At 36.4% G+C, this 17,322-nt stretch overlaps 1 protein-coding gene across 3 annotated transcripts in view; it reads right to left on the reverse strand.

Annotated features, from left to right (window-relative positions):
- Window positions 1-17,322, reverse strand: part of TOX3 (TOX high mobility group box family member 3) — an 84,989-nt gene that overhangs the window by 19,639 nt on the left and 48,028 nt on the right. For 2 of the 3 annotated variants that reach the window (XM_074839907.1, XM_074839906.1), the window contains exons 2-3: window positions 8,921-8,986; window positions 4,769-5,020 (exon numbers count right to left, since the gene is read on the reverse strand). In XM_074839907.1, coding sequence (XP_074696008.1) covers window positions 4,769-5,020; window positions 8,921-8,965 — 297 coding nt within the window. In that variant the 5' untranslated portion in view covers window positions 8,966-8,986. Of the gene's footprint in view, window positions 1-4,768; window positions 5,024-8,920; window positions 8,987-17,322 lie in introns of all 3 variants that reach the window. The other variant, XM_074839905.1, reaches the window with a different exon arrangement.

The following is a 17,322-nucleotide window of genomic DNA, read 5'->3' on the forward strand; positions in this document are numbered from 1 at the left end:
AAGCCTCTGGGGCTGCAGATTTTTCTTCTCCTGGTGCACTGTGGGTATTCAAAACTTGTTCAACATGATTTCATTTCATTTCAGGCACTGCCTGAGAAAACTAAATTACAGAATCAATCATACAGAAGGTCAGAGTGAGACTTCATTACAAGTATTGCATGCTTGCATGAATATCTTTCATTTATGACTGACCCAATATGTCACAATAGCTGTCTAGTAAAAATAATCCACTTTCTGAAATTGATGTACTACTGATGTCAATGCTACTCAGCAGGCTGGGCAGATTATAGAGAGGTGTTAAAAAAAGGAACCCTCAGGAGCACAAGTTGTAGTTTCATAGAATTGCCATACTTTGCAGATTAAAATAATTTTTCTATGCGCAGCTCAACAGAAAATGAAACATTAATATAAAATATTGGGGGATGATTTTTAATTAGGATATTGCTGTTGATTTCCACTTATTTATATTCAAGTATTTATAGGGATAATATTTGCATCATGTAAATCCATGTGTTCTTTGAAGTCAAATGTACATCAACATTCCATTTTTCAGTGACTCATTTTTGAACATCAGGATTTTATTTGGGTATTATTAAAATATTAAAATTAATCAAACTTCCTCCATTTTATCTTTTTATTGCTGTAGTCTGTTTTAAATGTAGAAAAAATGCTGTTAAGATAAATGCGTTATGTTTGTTGCCAATAATAATGAAGTTAATCAGTATTGTGACAAATCGTCATTCTTTCCATAGTATATATATCTTAATAGTATGAACAATTGTTACCTCATCAATATGATCTTTTTATTAATTGCTAGGCCACCTTTATGCTGAGAATAAGTATCTTTCTGGCATTGTGAATGATTTTTTCAATATAATAATACACAAAGAATATGTTCAAAAGAGAATGATTTTTTTTTTTTTTGGTCTTCCTGTGGGAAATATGTAAGATACTTGCAGAAGTATTACAAGGTAGCTAGCCAACTCCATACCCTAAGGGAGACATAGGAAAACCTTGACATAACCTATTTTTAACCATGCCTCTGGCGATTCTGCATTCAAGTTTATAGGTGAACATGTCAGGTAGTACATAGAAAAAAGCCAAAGACACACAGTATTAATCATAATTCTGTCCAAGCCCATTTTATTTTTTCAACATTTGTGATTTAAAATCTCATGACATTTCTTCAAGGTGAAATTCTTCTACCCGACTTTTCAACAGGGTACAACTACATTTATCTAAATTAAATATTGCTTACAGTAAAGCTCTCTAATGCTTCACAAGATAACCAATAAACTCGATGTAGTTCATATTGAAATAATTTAAGTTTGTATTCAGCTAAAGAAGCTTTAGCGATTAGCAGTACGCTATTAATACAGCCTTTAAATAAGACTATCCTAGTATCGCTGGGTAAGAACATTGTTCTGTAAGTGTATACGAACATCATAATTATTTTACAACCCCATCTTTAGTTCTTTCAGATATAGTAAATTCAATTGACCATGAAATGAAATTTCATAGTCAAAATGCCTCCTTTACATTTTTTTATTGCTGCAATAAAGTTTTTATAGCTCCAAGGCAAGGTAATTCATGAAATGTCTAATTTAAAGATGAATTCTAATATTATTAATAAATATTTACCGGTTTAATAAAGTGCACATTTTTCACATAAAATATGATATAATGTTTTCATATTCTATTTTTGAAATACAGATTAACTGCTGGAAATTTTGAGTACTAAAGAGAGCTATCCGACTTCAAGGGAAACCTATGAAAAGACCCTCTTAATGTTTTTAAACTTCCTGAAGCTACCCAGTGTTTATGAGCAGAAGAGAAAAAGACTACTGACTAAAATACAACGGCAGGGGCCATTCCATCTCACAGTATAAAACAAATCAAGCAGTTGTGGGGAAGAGTCTGACACACAAATTTCCCCACGTGGCTCCTCCATACCAAATCACACAATTCCTCATCAAGTCTCTGTGGCAAAATTACGTGTAAGTTCCCAACCCACAGCTTTGAACTGGCAATCACCCTAGAAAATAACCACTGGACTCCTGGGCTAATAAGACATGAGGTTCTCTAGATCTTCTTTTTGACCTATACAGGAACAAACTCTTACCACTGAAGTCAATGTAAACTATGCCATTTATTTCCATATTGCACAGTCTAGGAGAAAACATAAAGCCTCTCATCCAGTGCAAGAAAAGGTGAGAGAAAAGATATCTAACCAGGAGGCCTATTCTGGTTGGAACTGCTAAGGTGACAGCATTTACATATGGGAGAATCACATTCAGTTAAACGATGCAAAATTAAAAGGCAAAACTGGGACAGGTTACAAACAACTTGATAACATTGAGGGGATACTCATACACACAACAATGATCCAGCCCATGATATTTATTACATATTTCTGAGCAAGTTTCATTGTATTCAGTGTACACACGCTCCATTACTTTAGTTTTCAAGCATAACATTCCTGACTCTCACATTTTATTAATCTGATCTTGCTTTAGTAGTCACCCAACATGTCCAGTGCATACAAAACCCCACGCAAAATGAGATCGGAAAAGAAGTATCGTATCCTTCAAGGCCTGTTTTATGCAGTCTCTGCTTTCTATCTGTGGAATTACTGAATTCAGTACTTCCTAAGCAGTGAGCAGTTAGTGCTTAATTCTGTATTAGTGCTAGCTACTCTTCATGACCTCCAAGGAAATATTAAAATTTGCAATGAAGCCAGCAGCCTGCAGAATTCCAGAGAAACATTTGCTGTGTGTTGATTTGTAAATCTTTAATTAATTTTTGCTTGCCAAATCAATAAAAAAGAAAAAAAGATTTACATGAAACCATAACACAACACCACAATCACCTTTATTACAGTCCAATAGTAAATCTGTATTTTCACTACACCAAGTTTAGCAAAAGGTCCTATATAAAACAGCTAATCAGAAAAAACACACTTGATGTAAAATATCTGTTCAAGCTAAACATTCAGTCTGTCTTCAATATGCAATACACAAACTAATTCTAATTGTAACCACTGAGTTAAGAAAGCTAAGTATGATAAACTGACTCACAGCTGCATCTCATCACTGTGAGTATGAATGTTAACTGCACAAAGCTTAGAGAAACCCAAGCACAGAGATCCCTCAAAGCTGTAAGGAAAATACAAGAAAGTGGAAACTGCCCCATATACCCTCCCACTAAGATTGCAGCCGTGTAGTGTGCATAGATTCTGGAGAAGACTCCATACAGCCCTGGTTTTGATTGTTCCAATTATGAGGAACGATCACTGGAATTAGCCTAACGGTCCCATCACTCAGCCCTTCCCCAGACCCGGATCATCCCTCTCCATTCTGGAGGGCTCGGAAACAGCCCAGGAACAGGAGAGTGGGCTGTTGTGGTTTGAACCCAGCCGGCAGCCGAACACCATGCAGCCGCTCGCTCACCCTCCCCCTGCCCAGGGGGTGGGGGAGGGAGACAGACTCATAGGTTGAGATGAAACCAGTTTAATAATTGAAATAGAACAATAACAATAATAAATAGGTAATGCACAATGCAATTGCTCACCATCCACTGACTGATACCCAGCCCATTTCTGGCTAGAGATCCCAAAATATGAAGATCCCACAATCGCAGTCCTGGAAGCGAGAGAGAACCCACTCCTTCCCAGCCACCCCTCCTTCATATACAGAGCATGACGTTACAGGACACAGAATATTTCATTGGCCAGTTTGGGGCCGGTGCTCTGGCCGTGCTCCCTGCCAGCTTCTAGTGCACCTGCACGTGGGAGGACATGGGAAGTTGGAAAGTCCTTCATCTCTTAGCAACAACTGAAAACGTCAGTGTATTATCAACATTCTTCTCATACCAAATCCCATACTGAATCCAAAACACAGCACTATTCTAGCTACTAAGAAGAAAAATTAACTGTATCCCTGCCAAAACCAGGCCCAACTTGCCCCAGCCTCTGTGGTCAACGAGCACTGGACAGAACAAAGTCTTTTTATGGCCCTGTATTTCTGACTATGATGAAAGTAATATAACTCTATCATTTCTATTATGAGTTTAAAAAAAATATAAACATTTAGCCCATGGAATATACAAAATATAGGGAAATGTAGGGTTTTTTACTGCTGGCATACTGTGTCTGGCTCCCTTTCTGAGCTGCTCTCAATACCGTGTTTTCAAAATATCCTGATGGCTGTCAGATATGGGTCCTATATTTGAAATACAGACAGGCAATTACTTCTAAATTCTTTAGTTTCACCCTGGCCAACACTATGCCAGTGTCAACTGTATAACACATTTTTGAACTTTAGCAGCACTTGGGATGCACATGTTGCCAATGGATATGGGCTTCCAGGTCCACTCCCAAAATTGAAATTCTGTGTTTATAAAGCCTGACTGCTTCTTCACAAGAGATCTGTTTACACACAGTATAGCATTGCATTGTACATTAACAACCATGTTTATCTTCCTGAATTCACCAATATTAAACCCTTAACCATTTGCCAACTGCCTTAGAGAACTGAGTAATAGCACATCGTTGCTTTGCTGTGTGACACTGACAATGCATGTCATCCTTCACACAGAATATGCCTGCACATGATACAGAACATTGGCAAATATTGGTCAGATTACAATACCAAGATTTCATACAGATCTTCTGAGAGGTCAATTAAAACCCATAGATGAAACAAATCTACATTACTATGCTTTGACAGACAATATTGGGCAATGGAAACACACAAAGAACCAGACCTACCATATGCAATCCATTGCTGTGGATGAGGCCATCCTGTTCCATGAGATTTCGGGATATTGTAATAGAGGGAAGATCCAAGCTCTGGGGGGGAAACTGAGGTGTAAATTCACTTCCTTGTGCAGGCAGCTGGTCACCAAGGCCCTGAAAGGGCAGCAGTATATCTGCCATCCCCAGCGCAGGGTCTGACTCGGGTGGGGGGGTAATGGGTGGGATTTCAAATTCCTCATCCCCAAGGCTCGGCGTATGGAACGTCTGCTAGAAAAGGACAGGACAAGGAAAACCACGTTAGGGCACACTGCTCTCGGCAACCACCTCTGGATCTGCAGTCCAAATCTTGTTTTGTTCTCAGATGCAAACTCTATATGCAACAAAATTTTTTTAAGTTCCGTATACTGAAGGGGTTCGTGGATCATTCTGATTAAAGATTTAAGTCTCATTATCATATGGCTTTAATGGAGTATCAGTATTAACAGTTTTTTAATGCGTACTTAATTAGCAACATCTGTCTTTGTTGTTAGTCTGAATATCAGCTACATTGGATTTGGCTGTATAACAAATTGCTGCTTTATTGATATGTTAGTAAAATAGCACAAACAGCTTACATTACTCTCATGCTTCATAAAATACTGACAATTTTGTAGCACACACACAACATTAATTCAGCACCGACCATTTCACATCTTTTGTTTCCTTTTTATCCACTAATAAACATGCAATATTATAATTCTGGTCTTTATTTCTTTTCTTTTCCATCCCAAAAGTACAATGCACCCTTTTAAACAAGGGTTGTAATTTGGAGGAGAGACACGTATAAAAGAGTGAGGGTGATTACAGCAGCTTCCAGTGCTTTCTGAAGCAAGCCAGCTTTGTTTGAACAGTAGGTTTGTTACGAACTAGACACCTGTTACGATGCCTTGGGCAAAACATTTACTGCCAGTTATCTTCAGGGTTTGTGCGTGTTTGTACGTGTGCATGTGTCTGTCAAAGATAATCTTTATTCAAGTAGAGTCTGTATCTGGCTTCAACATTGCTGACTTTTATTTGGGAAACAAATGAGCTATGCTTATTCAAATTTCTTGCGAGTTAAATGAACTTTCATATATTATTTCAGGTCCACTGCTACTTAATAATAGAAATTCAGTGCTTGAAATTAGGCCATTTTAAATGTACCCAAATCAGGACTGTCTCAATCAAATTGGGCAGTTGGCAATCCTAAAATAGGCACTCGTCTTGTTCTGGACATGCAAGGCTGCTTCAGGATTTGTTTGTTTGCATTAGTTCAGGATTCAAGGGGGGGGGAATTGTTTTATGTATTATTTACATTGTTTGAAAGAGTGACTTAATGCCAGTTAATTTAAAAATGATAAGTTCAGTGAAAGATCTCATTAACTGCTGCAAATTGTCATCCTTCAAACTGTTAATGATGATATAAATTAATAACCGCTTGAAAGAAGATGGAAACTGAAACACAAGAAAAACCTTTGCTTGCATATAGAACCTGTCAGCTGTCATTATTGGTCTCACACCAGAAATGATGAGGTCCCAGATTGCTGCAGTCTGCAGTACCGTCAGAGTCTGCTGAGACTCTACTCATCTTGCTCAAACTGCAAGACTGCAACTTAATTCTGGATGTGAAAGCTGGCCCTGGATTAGGGCGATGTTTGACTTCCCCACTGCTCTATATCACAAAAGGTGTGAATTTTTTTCCTGTGGACCCTGTAGTTCACAAACACAAAGGATGGATTGGCCAGGAGAACTGGTTGGCTAATGAACATAACCCTATGGCTGCATTTGCAGTTATTTTGGCACTAATGTGGTCTAGTAACAGATGCAACTGTAATTTGTGACTCATTTGCTACCCCATTACTGCTTAATGAAATCTAACATATCACATTAACAATACGGATAAACACTCATTCTTGATATGTGGCATTTGGCTGTTTTCATTACCACTGTAATTAACACTTGAAATATTATTTCAATAAATATTTAAGGTGCTTTAAAATGGGTCATAGTAATCATGACATAGAGACAGAAAACATAAAGCAAATGTGTGGCTTCTAAGCCTGAATGTGCTCTAGGATTACACTCTTAAGGCATTATTTACAGGAATAAAATGGGCCTCTAGCTCAGCAGTGCTCAGGCCCAAAATCATAGCAAGAAAGCTACATTCATGTTAATGTAAAAACACTATAATTAAATACATTGTAATGCAGTAATTGCAAAGTTAGGTTCACGCTTTAATGCAAACACGAACACTTAATCATATTTTTATTCCTTGTTCAAGCAAAAGGGTTCAGTGAAATCGTTATTATTATACTATGTTTGAACCTCTCTTACTTGACATATTTATGAGATAGTAGTAATTATAAGAACTGGATCTTTTTTCCCCTCATCTAACAGAATAACTCTAGGACAGCTGTATAAATATATAACACAGCTAGATAATAGGACAATATTTTACTTAGAAAAGTAGCATTCATCTTAATACTTATAGCTTACTACAAATGGGAGAGTAAATGGATGAATATCTTAACATTTTTTAAATGTGAATTTAATTCTCACAATATAACTTGTCCAAATATGTATATATCTTTTTTAAAAAACATATAATGGACCTAAAACTGAGGATAAAATAGGTGTAATCTAAGAAGAAAGCAAGCCCCTTAGTGAAGTCATCTTAAATCCAAATCACTGGGCTATTCAAGTCTGTAAAAGGACCTTGAATAGTATGCAATTTGGGATTGCAGAAAGGTGCTGTTATGACCAAAAGATGGTATAACATTTGTGGGATTTATCTTACCGATCACATTTTTTAAAGTTATTAACTTTTCAAATATTTATATCTTACACATTTTAAAAAAAACTGTGTGCATGGTTAAATGCCATCTGTACTGAAATGTTCAAAACATTTGTTCCTTTTGATAAAAATGCAAATCTGGAGAACTGTTGTATCAACATATAACAGCCAATGTCTGACACGGTGAATTATCACAGCTGGAATTAAATTGTCTCTGAACAGCTGCTGGCAGCAGAGCTTTCATCAATGTTTGATTCAAACGTAGGAAAGAAATTCTACAGAAAGAAACATCATGTTGTCATTACAGATGGGGTTTGTGTTCATTATCACAAATAACACTGGAGCTAGTGCCAAACAATATTCCCTTATCTAAGCAGTCTTGCTGGGTAAAAAGAGATGGTGACCATTGTATAAATGATTCATAAAATATTACTCTTAATTCTAACCTTCTTATTTATTGTTACACCTTTCTGCTTATTTTCTCCGAGATCGCTTTTTTAAAAGAGCACAAGAATCACCACTTACAACATGTAAAATCAAGGCTGCCCAGTTTCTAAGCTTTCCTCATGTTGAGACCATTTATGGCATGCACCCTATATAAATACTTAGTTCTTGTTCTCCGTATTGCTATGCACAATACCAGACAGTGCATCTTGCACTTTCCATCTTTCCCTTTGGAGTAAGAGCTGTTGATTTTTAGTGGCGAGCAAAAGGTGTTTCTGTCTGGAGCTGGGGTCAGTATTAGCATGTTGATAGTCTATTAACTGGCTGTAAGGCAGCACCACTGTAACAAATACAGAGAGCCTGTGGTTGCCAAACCTTTCTCCTGTTTCCGTTCTCAAAGGCAGTGATCAAATACATCACCTCCACAACACAGCCTGGCCCCTGGGTTTGCTCTTGATCCTGGTCAGAAGTTCCCTTCACGTAGCACATACACTTCAGGGAAAGTTGGTTTTCGTTTTCTAACTTATATGAGTATTAAGAACCCAAATTAAAATGTTTGTATCTATAACCAAAATTAGCACATTAGCTAGTAATGACTATTACTAAGCTTGCTTTCAAAGTGTACACCTACTGTGCTTTTTATTTGTTTCCTTCTGTTTATAATTTTTTTCATACATAAAGCAGATTTGTTTCTATTGACATGCTATGTAAGTAACAGCCTTATGGACAGCTAAATTGACTAGTAATGGAGAGCTGTCAGGTTATTTTCTTTCTCATTAAAGTCTTTATTTTGTGCTCCATAAAACACACAGAAATTCAGCACTTCACTCTTCATCCATTCAAAGTCTGTTAAATTATCACAGCAAACAGCAGAACATGAGCATAGATAAAAAAGAAAAAACATCTACCTCATTTGCAGCAAGAAATGCATTATTTGCCTCTGCCATGTTCATGTAGTTGTTATTGTTTCCAAACTGAAAGAAAAATAAATATTTGGATTTTAATGTATGCCACAATAAACTTTTCTTTACCTCATCACTGGCATAAAAAAAGTTGAAAAAAAACCCAACAAAAACAAAACAGATAAGATGTAATTTTTCAGATGTTCTTTGAAGTCAGAACTAGATTGGATTCAACATTATTATTATTACATACTCTGCATCCCCAGGTCTGTACATGGAAGATATCCAAGTGTATCTCTTCAACTTTCTTTGTCCATGTAGCAAAGCCACCCCACAGATCTAGAGGTGACTTTGGAAATTAAGTGTCCATTAGAAAGAGACTATTCTCCAGAAAAGACATTTCAACTCCACTACATCTTTCCTGACATGCATTATAATATTTCTGCAGATGATCCTGATCTGGAGAATTGCTGCAGCTAGAAGTAGCTGGCATATTACTGTTCCAAGTAGACCTGGTTTTAAAGACATGAAGGTCAATAAGGGGAAGAATGAGAATCTGCAGCATTGTTCTTAAAATCCCATTCTTTCAACAAAATTAAAAAAGCCAAACAATCCCCCTTTGTCTATCCTTCATTCCAGTTGAGCTCCCATGCCCCCAGTGAACACTAACACCAGAAAATTTTGTAAATCAGTGAAACTGTATGACACTGAGACCTTGAGATTTACCCAGGGTGGAGTGGGCTGAGTGCCCACTTGCTCCCACTGAGATGCAACTCCTCTCACACATAAGTGACCTGAAAGGATCCTCTTGGATGACATAGAACCATTTCCTCCAAATTCGCAAGCATGAACATTCGTTGATGAAGATAAGTACTTTTTCTTTTACAGACTGAGCACAGAAAAGAAAGAGATTATCAGCTTTTGGTTAATCACACTTAGTGTGCCTTATTCCCTTAAACAGCACTTCCAAAAAGCAGGTATTCTGGTAACTATTTCTGCATACGTTCCCGGAGCAGGCAGGCGCGTAGAGTTTGCTTCAAGGAACAGATACCTTCTCCTGCTCCTTCAAGGAGCAGCTACCACTAAAACACTGAGTGACAGTCTTTCACATTTTCACATTTTTATTATCAGGCACAGTGCACACTGCAAAGTAAGAGTATCAAATGAGAGAAAAGTCCCTGTGCTGTCCCTGCAATGCCCTGCCACATCACTGCTGCTAAAGCCACATGAAGCATTCTTCCCTTAACTCCCATTTCTGAGTTCTGTAAAGCAATTTTTTTCAGGAAGGCTTTGTTTTATCTTGACAGATCTCGGTGGACATGCCACCCCCGCCGAAAAAAAACACAACAGCAAACAAACACCACCAGCATTATGTTGCAGCATAAGCTCTGCAACAAGTGAATGAGAATGGGTAACCCTGCACTTGCACAGATTGTTCTTTTCAAGCAAGAAACTCTCTTGTGCTTCCAGAGCAGCTGAACCTGTCTTGAAAGGAAAACTACTTTCCTACAGCTCTATTCGCTCCTGTAGTACTTGGTGCCTGACTGTTTTTAGCAGGGAAGTGTTTCAGACCCTGACTCTCTCCAGTCCCTCCAGCATCCCAGAGCAGTGGAGGGGCCAGAGTCAAGAAAGTCTCTTTCCCCAAAAACTCCAAAATTCGTTTCTGAAAATAAGACCAAAAGTTAGAAGGAGAAAAAAGAAAGAAGAGGAGGAAACTAGAGTGATAGAGGATGAAAAAAGGAAGAAGGACACAAAGAATTGGAGGCTCGTGTACCTGATGAATTGTCTAATTGACAAAACAGGACATCAACAAAATCAGAAGACAATCATGGGGAAGAAGGAATAGGAGATAAGATTCCTCATTCTGAAGTATGAAACTCCATTTGTGTACTTATCATGCTGAATCTTTCAACCTATAACACATGTTAAGCAACAGAGGCCTTAACACAATATGTAGGCTGCCTCATAGCTATTAAAACTCTGTTATCCCCAGCTATGCAGATACTCAAGTAATGTCATCCATTTTTTTAAAAGCCCAGATGTCACCTATTTTTGGAGATTAAAAAATTCAAATAAAATTGCACATTCAAATTACTGTTTTGGCACATAAGGATGTGTGTGTGGATTTGTTGCACAAAGACATAGTACTTCAGGCTCAACAGTGAGATCAACAGGACAGATTTTTTTTCATGTCAGTTAGTGGCAAACTAAGAAGGATTTACATGAAAAACTGAAATGGCTTCAATAGAGCTGTTCTTTCTGCAGTAACAAAAAAAAATGAAATCAAGCTTTCAAATTATACCTAAGTATAAAGGTACAATAGGCAAGTATAGCTCTAACATTGGACAAATAAATGGGAACAAACCCTATCCTATTTTAATGAGCTTAGCATCCTAGGGGCTCCAATGCCTCAAAATGGAAATGTAGCTGATTTTTACCTTGAAGAGTAAAATTCTACATTATTTTGATCTACATGTATTCCTCACACCAGAGCTACTGCTGTTCTGATTGCCAAGTGGTTTTCTTCCTTTTTGTATTATTAAAGTAAAACAAAGGGGAAAGTGACAACATAATTTTCCATTTTATTAAGACTGTGGAAGCAAACAATGTAATGAGGAATGTCAAAGCTAGAAGTTACAAGTACATATCCTTAGATTCATTCCGTTCTTAGGCTACAATATTTAAGACCCTATTGTGTATGACTCAGGCTCTGATACCAGAACCTGGCATACTTAGGCTTTGATTAGAATGGATCATAACCAGTATTATTTAAATTCATTTTTTGTCTTTGAATTAGAAATCCATTGAAGGCACAGCACAATTACCAGTGAGTATTTCTAAGATTAAACTTCCTTATTATCTAATGGTACCTATAACAACAAAAGAAAATAAAATTGTTATTATCTTAAGGACCTAAACAATTCAAAAAACAAATTAAGCTTAGAGTGAAATAAGAACTGGGTTAGAAATCCTCTTCTGAACAGTTAGTCTGCGAATGTAATTACTGAAGAAACTACAGCTAATCAGCTGTGAATTGTATCCATTAATTAGTATTTGCCCTGGAGAAATGAGAAAAATCAGTAACAATGTTAACACTGCAATGCACTGATGAGTAGTGAAACACAGGGCCCTCAGCATTTAGTCAAGCAGGTGGCTCCAATGGTCCAAGTAATTTAAAAAGCTCTCACCTGAAGTGCAGAGCTGGAATTACAAAGCACTTCTTGCATATCTTTGTATCTATATAAGGCTATAATTAATGGCTTTTAATTTAGAAACACTTTGTGATCAGCTGGGAACAGTTATAAATCATTCTAAATAGAACAAGGGGTTCTTGTCTATTTTAGTAAAATAATTTGGGAAAGATGTTTTTTGTGAAATGACTCTTGTTGCAGTCAACATTTTTCTCCATTTATTTTCTAAAGGATCCCTTGCTCAGACCCCTCACAAACATCTCAGAGCATTGCTACAGTTGACAGCAGGCATTCAAATTAAAGGCGAGATCCAGCAATTTGGTCTACCCAGGTAGACTCCTGAGGGGTCCCGCCTGTTGAGTTTCCCTGGGACAAAAAAGACTAAGGTGCAGCCACCTAGTCCGGCTATCTTTTTGTTTCATACCAGCACTGGGATGCTTTGCAAATTACTTAGCCATAGCGATTAGAAAGGTCTTGCATAAACTTTTGCATCTAAAGATCTCAGAGCACCCTCGCTGTGTAACTATGGAAGAATAAAATCTTTTCAGCCTCCTTTGGCAACACATTCCATTGCATTACAAACTACTGTTTATTTCCTTTGATTACAGGAGTTCAAACTCCATCTTAAGTTTTGATAAATATATTAAACATGAGTACCACAATTTACTGTCACAGCAAACCAACGGAAACCACACGCATATGCTGATTTCATGAAACGGACTGCAAACAAACAAAACCTCTCCTGAACTTGTTGTGAATCGCAGCTTTCATTCTTCATGCAAATCACTGCATCAAAACTATGACAGTTCAGCTCCTCTGCTCTTTTATGTTGCAAGGGCACTTGAATCTTGGTCCTACTCAAGAACCATAAGAACCAACATGAAGACTGTAATGAGACAGACTGGATGTTTGTTTACTAATACCTTGTAAAAAGAACATCAATAAAATAGATTATTTCTAAAATAGCTTGTTGAAGATCTTCTCTTAGCTTTGACTACCAAACCTGAAGCCCAACATCTAGCCTTATTCATTTTTTCTAGAAAGGGTGTATATTTGCAATACTAAGGGAAAATTAATGCCCTCTATTCCTTCCCCAACGCATATCCTAATGAAAATCAAATCAACTCCTGCCAAGCATTGGGGATATAAAAAGTGTATCACTGCCCCATTTCTACAAACTGCATGTTTTCACAGACCAAACCTCCTAGGCCAGACATTATGATACCTGTTCGCAAATCAAGGGATTAGCCACCTTGAATCAGCACAGTGCAATGCTACTTGGGCTTTCACGCTACCCTTTGCACTCACCAGAGCTTAAAAATTGGCTGGTTATGAAAGCAGAGACTAATGAATGGTTGTTTTAAGAAAGAGGTCTTACATGATGAACATCACAGAAAACCTTAGCAGTTCGAGATAAAAATCAGGGATTAAATGTCCACAGAGTCCGAATTCCTACTGAAAAAAATCTTCAGAAAATCTCAAAATGTTAAATAGTGGCTATTGTCTGGGCTCTTCTTTTGCAACTGTGATGAGTCAAAAGCCACAGCAAGAAATAAAACAAGCAAAAGAGAAGTTTACACCATAAAGCCGTATTTTAAAAAGCACAAAATGTAAAGCCAATAACTAATTTTGAAGGTGTTACAGACACAAAGAACAACATTTTGAACCTATAAAAGTTAATGGAAATTTTGCTACTGATTTTAATGGAGAAATTATTTTACTTATAATATTCAGTCATCAGTATTTATTACAACTTTCTACATCTCTCTCTTTAAATCAACTCAGTTGTGGTACAACTCTAATCTGAAAAACATTAGAACTCACACCCACTATTCATTTCCTAAAAGATGCAAATACAGAAACACATAAGTAACTTAAAACCAGACATAAAGAAGCCCAGACTTTTATCTGAGCACCTCAGTGGAACAAAAATGAATTTTTAAAATACTAGTATTTTTATGCTTAACAGTAAAATTAATCAGGCAAATACATTAGATTTTCTAAATAATTCTTTTTATAATATTGCTACTTAATTTAATAGTGCAACCACAAGGAAGAAGAAACCATTGGAAGGGTTATTATTCTAGCACAGAATACCACCAAAACCATGGAATGTGAATAAATGTCCCAAATGAATAATTCAAGTAAAATATATCCAGAACAGGAATGAAACACATTTTATCATCTTCTCATAACTAATCCACATTTTGCTTAAAAAGAATGATTGCAATTCTGTACTCAAAGGCTGCATATCATATATCCCAGAATAAAATAAAAATTAATAGTTATTACAGAATCCACTCCCCCCCCTTTTTTTTAATTAAAGACAGCCCTATCCCAACCCTTACTGCAAAACAGAATTCAGACTTAGTTATCATAACTAACAGTTCTTTCATAATTATCAGTTAATGTTTAGTCAAAATACACATTTGAAGTTTCTCGGGATAGTATCTCCAGACAAAATTTTCACTGGCTTGATGCTGAACTACTGCCTGCAGAACTAGCTCTAAACTAGTTCTGTCACAGCACTACATACCCACTTGCATATGTATTTTAGATAGTGACACATCCAAATTCTATCATTTCTGATGCCAATTTATTGCTTATGGAAAATGGCAGCCTCAACTGATCACACTTCCAGTATTTCTGCAATAAAATTGGAAGCCATATTTTTAAAAATACAGCCATTAATAAAATTATTCTTTTACGGTGTGAGCATGCTCATATTTTTTATATAGAATAACGTCTACTTGCACAAATATATATTATAGCAAGGATCTCAGTTCTATCTTCATATTGAGCAAATTAATTCCTCTGAGGTTACACTATCCTTATGAGTAAAAAGAAAGATAACGATCCCAAAAGATGTAATTACAGACCAAAACTAAATTACTTTGCAGGTCTAAGTACTGTATCTTAATAATTTCACCGGAGAACATCTTCACTGCATTTGGGCAGATTTGATTTTGCTGCCTGACCAATAATTACAGCTCCAGCAAATACAATGTCTGATAAGGACATCAATTAAGAACAAGCATTGTGTTATTTAAAAAAAAAAAAAAAATTCATCATGTTCACAGCCTGTCTGATTGAATGAAATGCCAAATTAAATTAATGGAGATTGCTAAGTCTAGCTGGCTGGTGGGGAACCATGCAGAAAGTGGGACAGCATAGACAATAAACTGTCTGTAATTAAAAGATGAGAAGCTGGACTAATGCTACTTCAGCCTGATTACTCCAAACAAAACAATATACACTAAAATTATTCTGGCAACAGAAGTATATGGAGTGGGAGGAGGGTTTGGAGAGGGGGCTGCTTTTTTGGTGGTTTTTTTTTTTATAGTATCAACTATCGACATCTATGAACAGCAGGGTCCTCACCAGATGTTTTAAATTAAATATTGCTTTTTTCTCATCAGGAAACACAATTTATTTGCTCATGAATGTAAAAGTAACAGACAAGAATTCTCCAATCATTTCTGTTCTAGATGGATATACAGCTAATCTCTATCGAGGCTTTACTTTTAAGTATGATGTGCTCATAGCAGGAGCAGTGTGTTCTTTTCTGGAAGAGCAAGTCCTTCATGATAGTTTCAATACTTCAGAAGCAGTAGGTGGTATTCATATTATTTTATAAAATACAAGTATTCTATTTTATTTTTGCTACTAGAAACAATGAGGCAGATTTTAGTAGCTGGTTCATAGATGCAATGCCACTAAAATTGTCAGGGATTTGTATCATTGTAAGTGAATGAAAAAAAAAAAAAAACCAACAGAATTTTAAAACCAGAGTTTTAAAACCTTGTAAATAAATAAGTAATTTTATCTCAGAATGAATGCAAAATGGTATTCTCGATTTTGACACTACATAGCTAACTGTAAAAATTTCTGTACTCCTCTGGCAGGATGCTAATTTTGGAAGAAATAGCACGCACTGCCAGACGCAAGAGGTATTATTTACCACAGACAACATACAGCTATTGAAGGTTAAGGACTGAGTCACCGAGTATAAAGGAGATGGAGAGTTGGACCAGATCCAGTCAAAAGGCTGTCCATTTGGGTCAGCCTTTGACCAAATATTAGTAAGTAGAAAATGTATCCCAGTTACATCAAAGATCAAACCACTACGTGCGTGTGTGCTCAAGGGCAAGGATACATTCACAGAGACCATGCTTTTGTCAGCAAAAGATAAACTTCTTGAAGAATTTCATGAAAGACTGGCTACTAGGTAAGATGTATTATATATATATGAAGTTTATACTTGAGCTTTTCCATTCATATTCTTACATCCAATTTATGATTAGTGATTACTATAGGATAATACAATAGAAATCATCTTTCTGAGACAGATTACAGTATTATTCTTATTTTCAGTAGATAATATCTTCTGAAAGTGGGTTCATTTCCTGATAAGTTTTGCCTACAAGTTTTCTAGGAAAAGATCTTCATGTACGTGTGAAAAACTACCTGGGAAGTGTTACCTCTGGTGACCTCAGCCACCAGAACTTACTACACAACAGTTACTTCTCTCCTGCAATGATCAGGAGGAAATACAGGCCCGATTGAAAACAAAAGGAGTTCCTATAGGCGATTTCATACCAGAAAGCTTAATTTGCTTAAGAACACATTGATGATGAGTAACTAGCTGACAACAGACAGAAACACCAAATGTTAAAATAAATGTATCTACATACACAGTTTTGCAGTCACATCCCCAATGCTGAATTTCAGGCAAATGAATAATCTCATTAGTGGTTCATTAATTATTGAGTCTGTACATAAGTATCTGTACAATCATACATTTGACAGTCTTTTGATATTTAAAATCTTAAAAGCCTTTAATTCAGGGGACCATTTAGATTTCAATTTTTGAGTCTTAAACATCTGCTGCAGTAATTGTTATACATATATTTATATACGTGTGTCTATGCATATATATACGTATACACACATGTGCTCTACTCTTTGCTTAGAGCCAAAAAAATCTCAGTGGGATAAAATACTTGAGCAAGATCCTAAAGAAAAATAGACATTTATATTTTATTCTTATATCCCCAAATCTCCATCAGACACACTATTTGCAGACACTACAGATTTAAAAGTTTTAGGTAAGCAATTAGAATGAAAACATTTGAAGTTACTTTAAAAGCTTTCAGCCAGCAAATAAAAACTTTGACAATAACAATAAAAAGCACTGACTTAATCTCTCTGATTCCA

Source organism: Strix aluco, chromosome 14, assembly GCF_031877795.1.
Source record: "Strix aluco isolate bStrAlu1 chromosome 14, bStrAlu1.hap1, whole genome shotgun sequence".
Classification (NCBI taxonomy): Eukaryota; Metazoa; Chordata; class Aves; order Strigiformes; family Strigidae; genus Strix; species Strix aluco.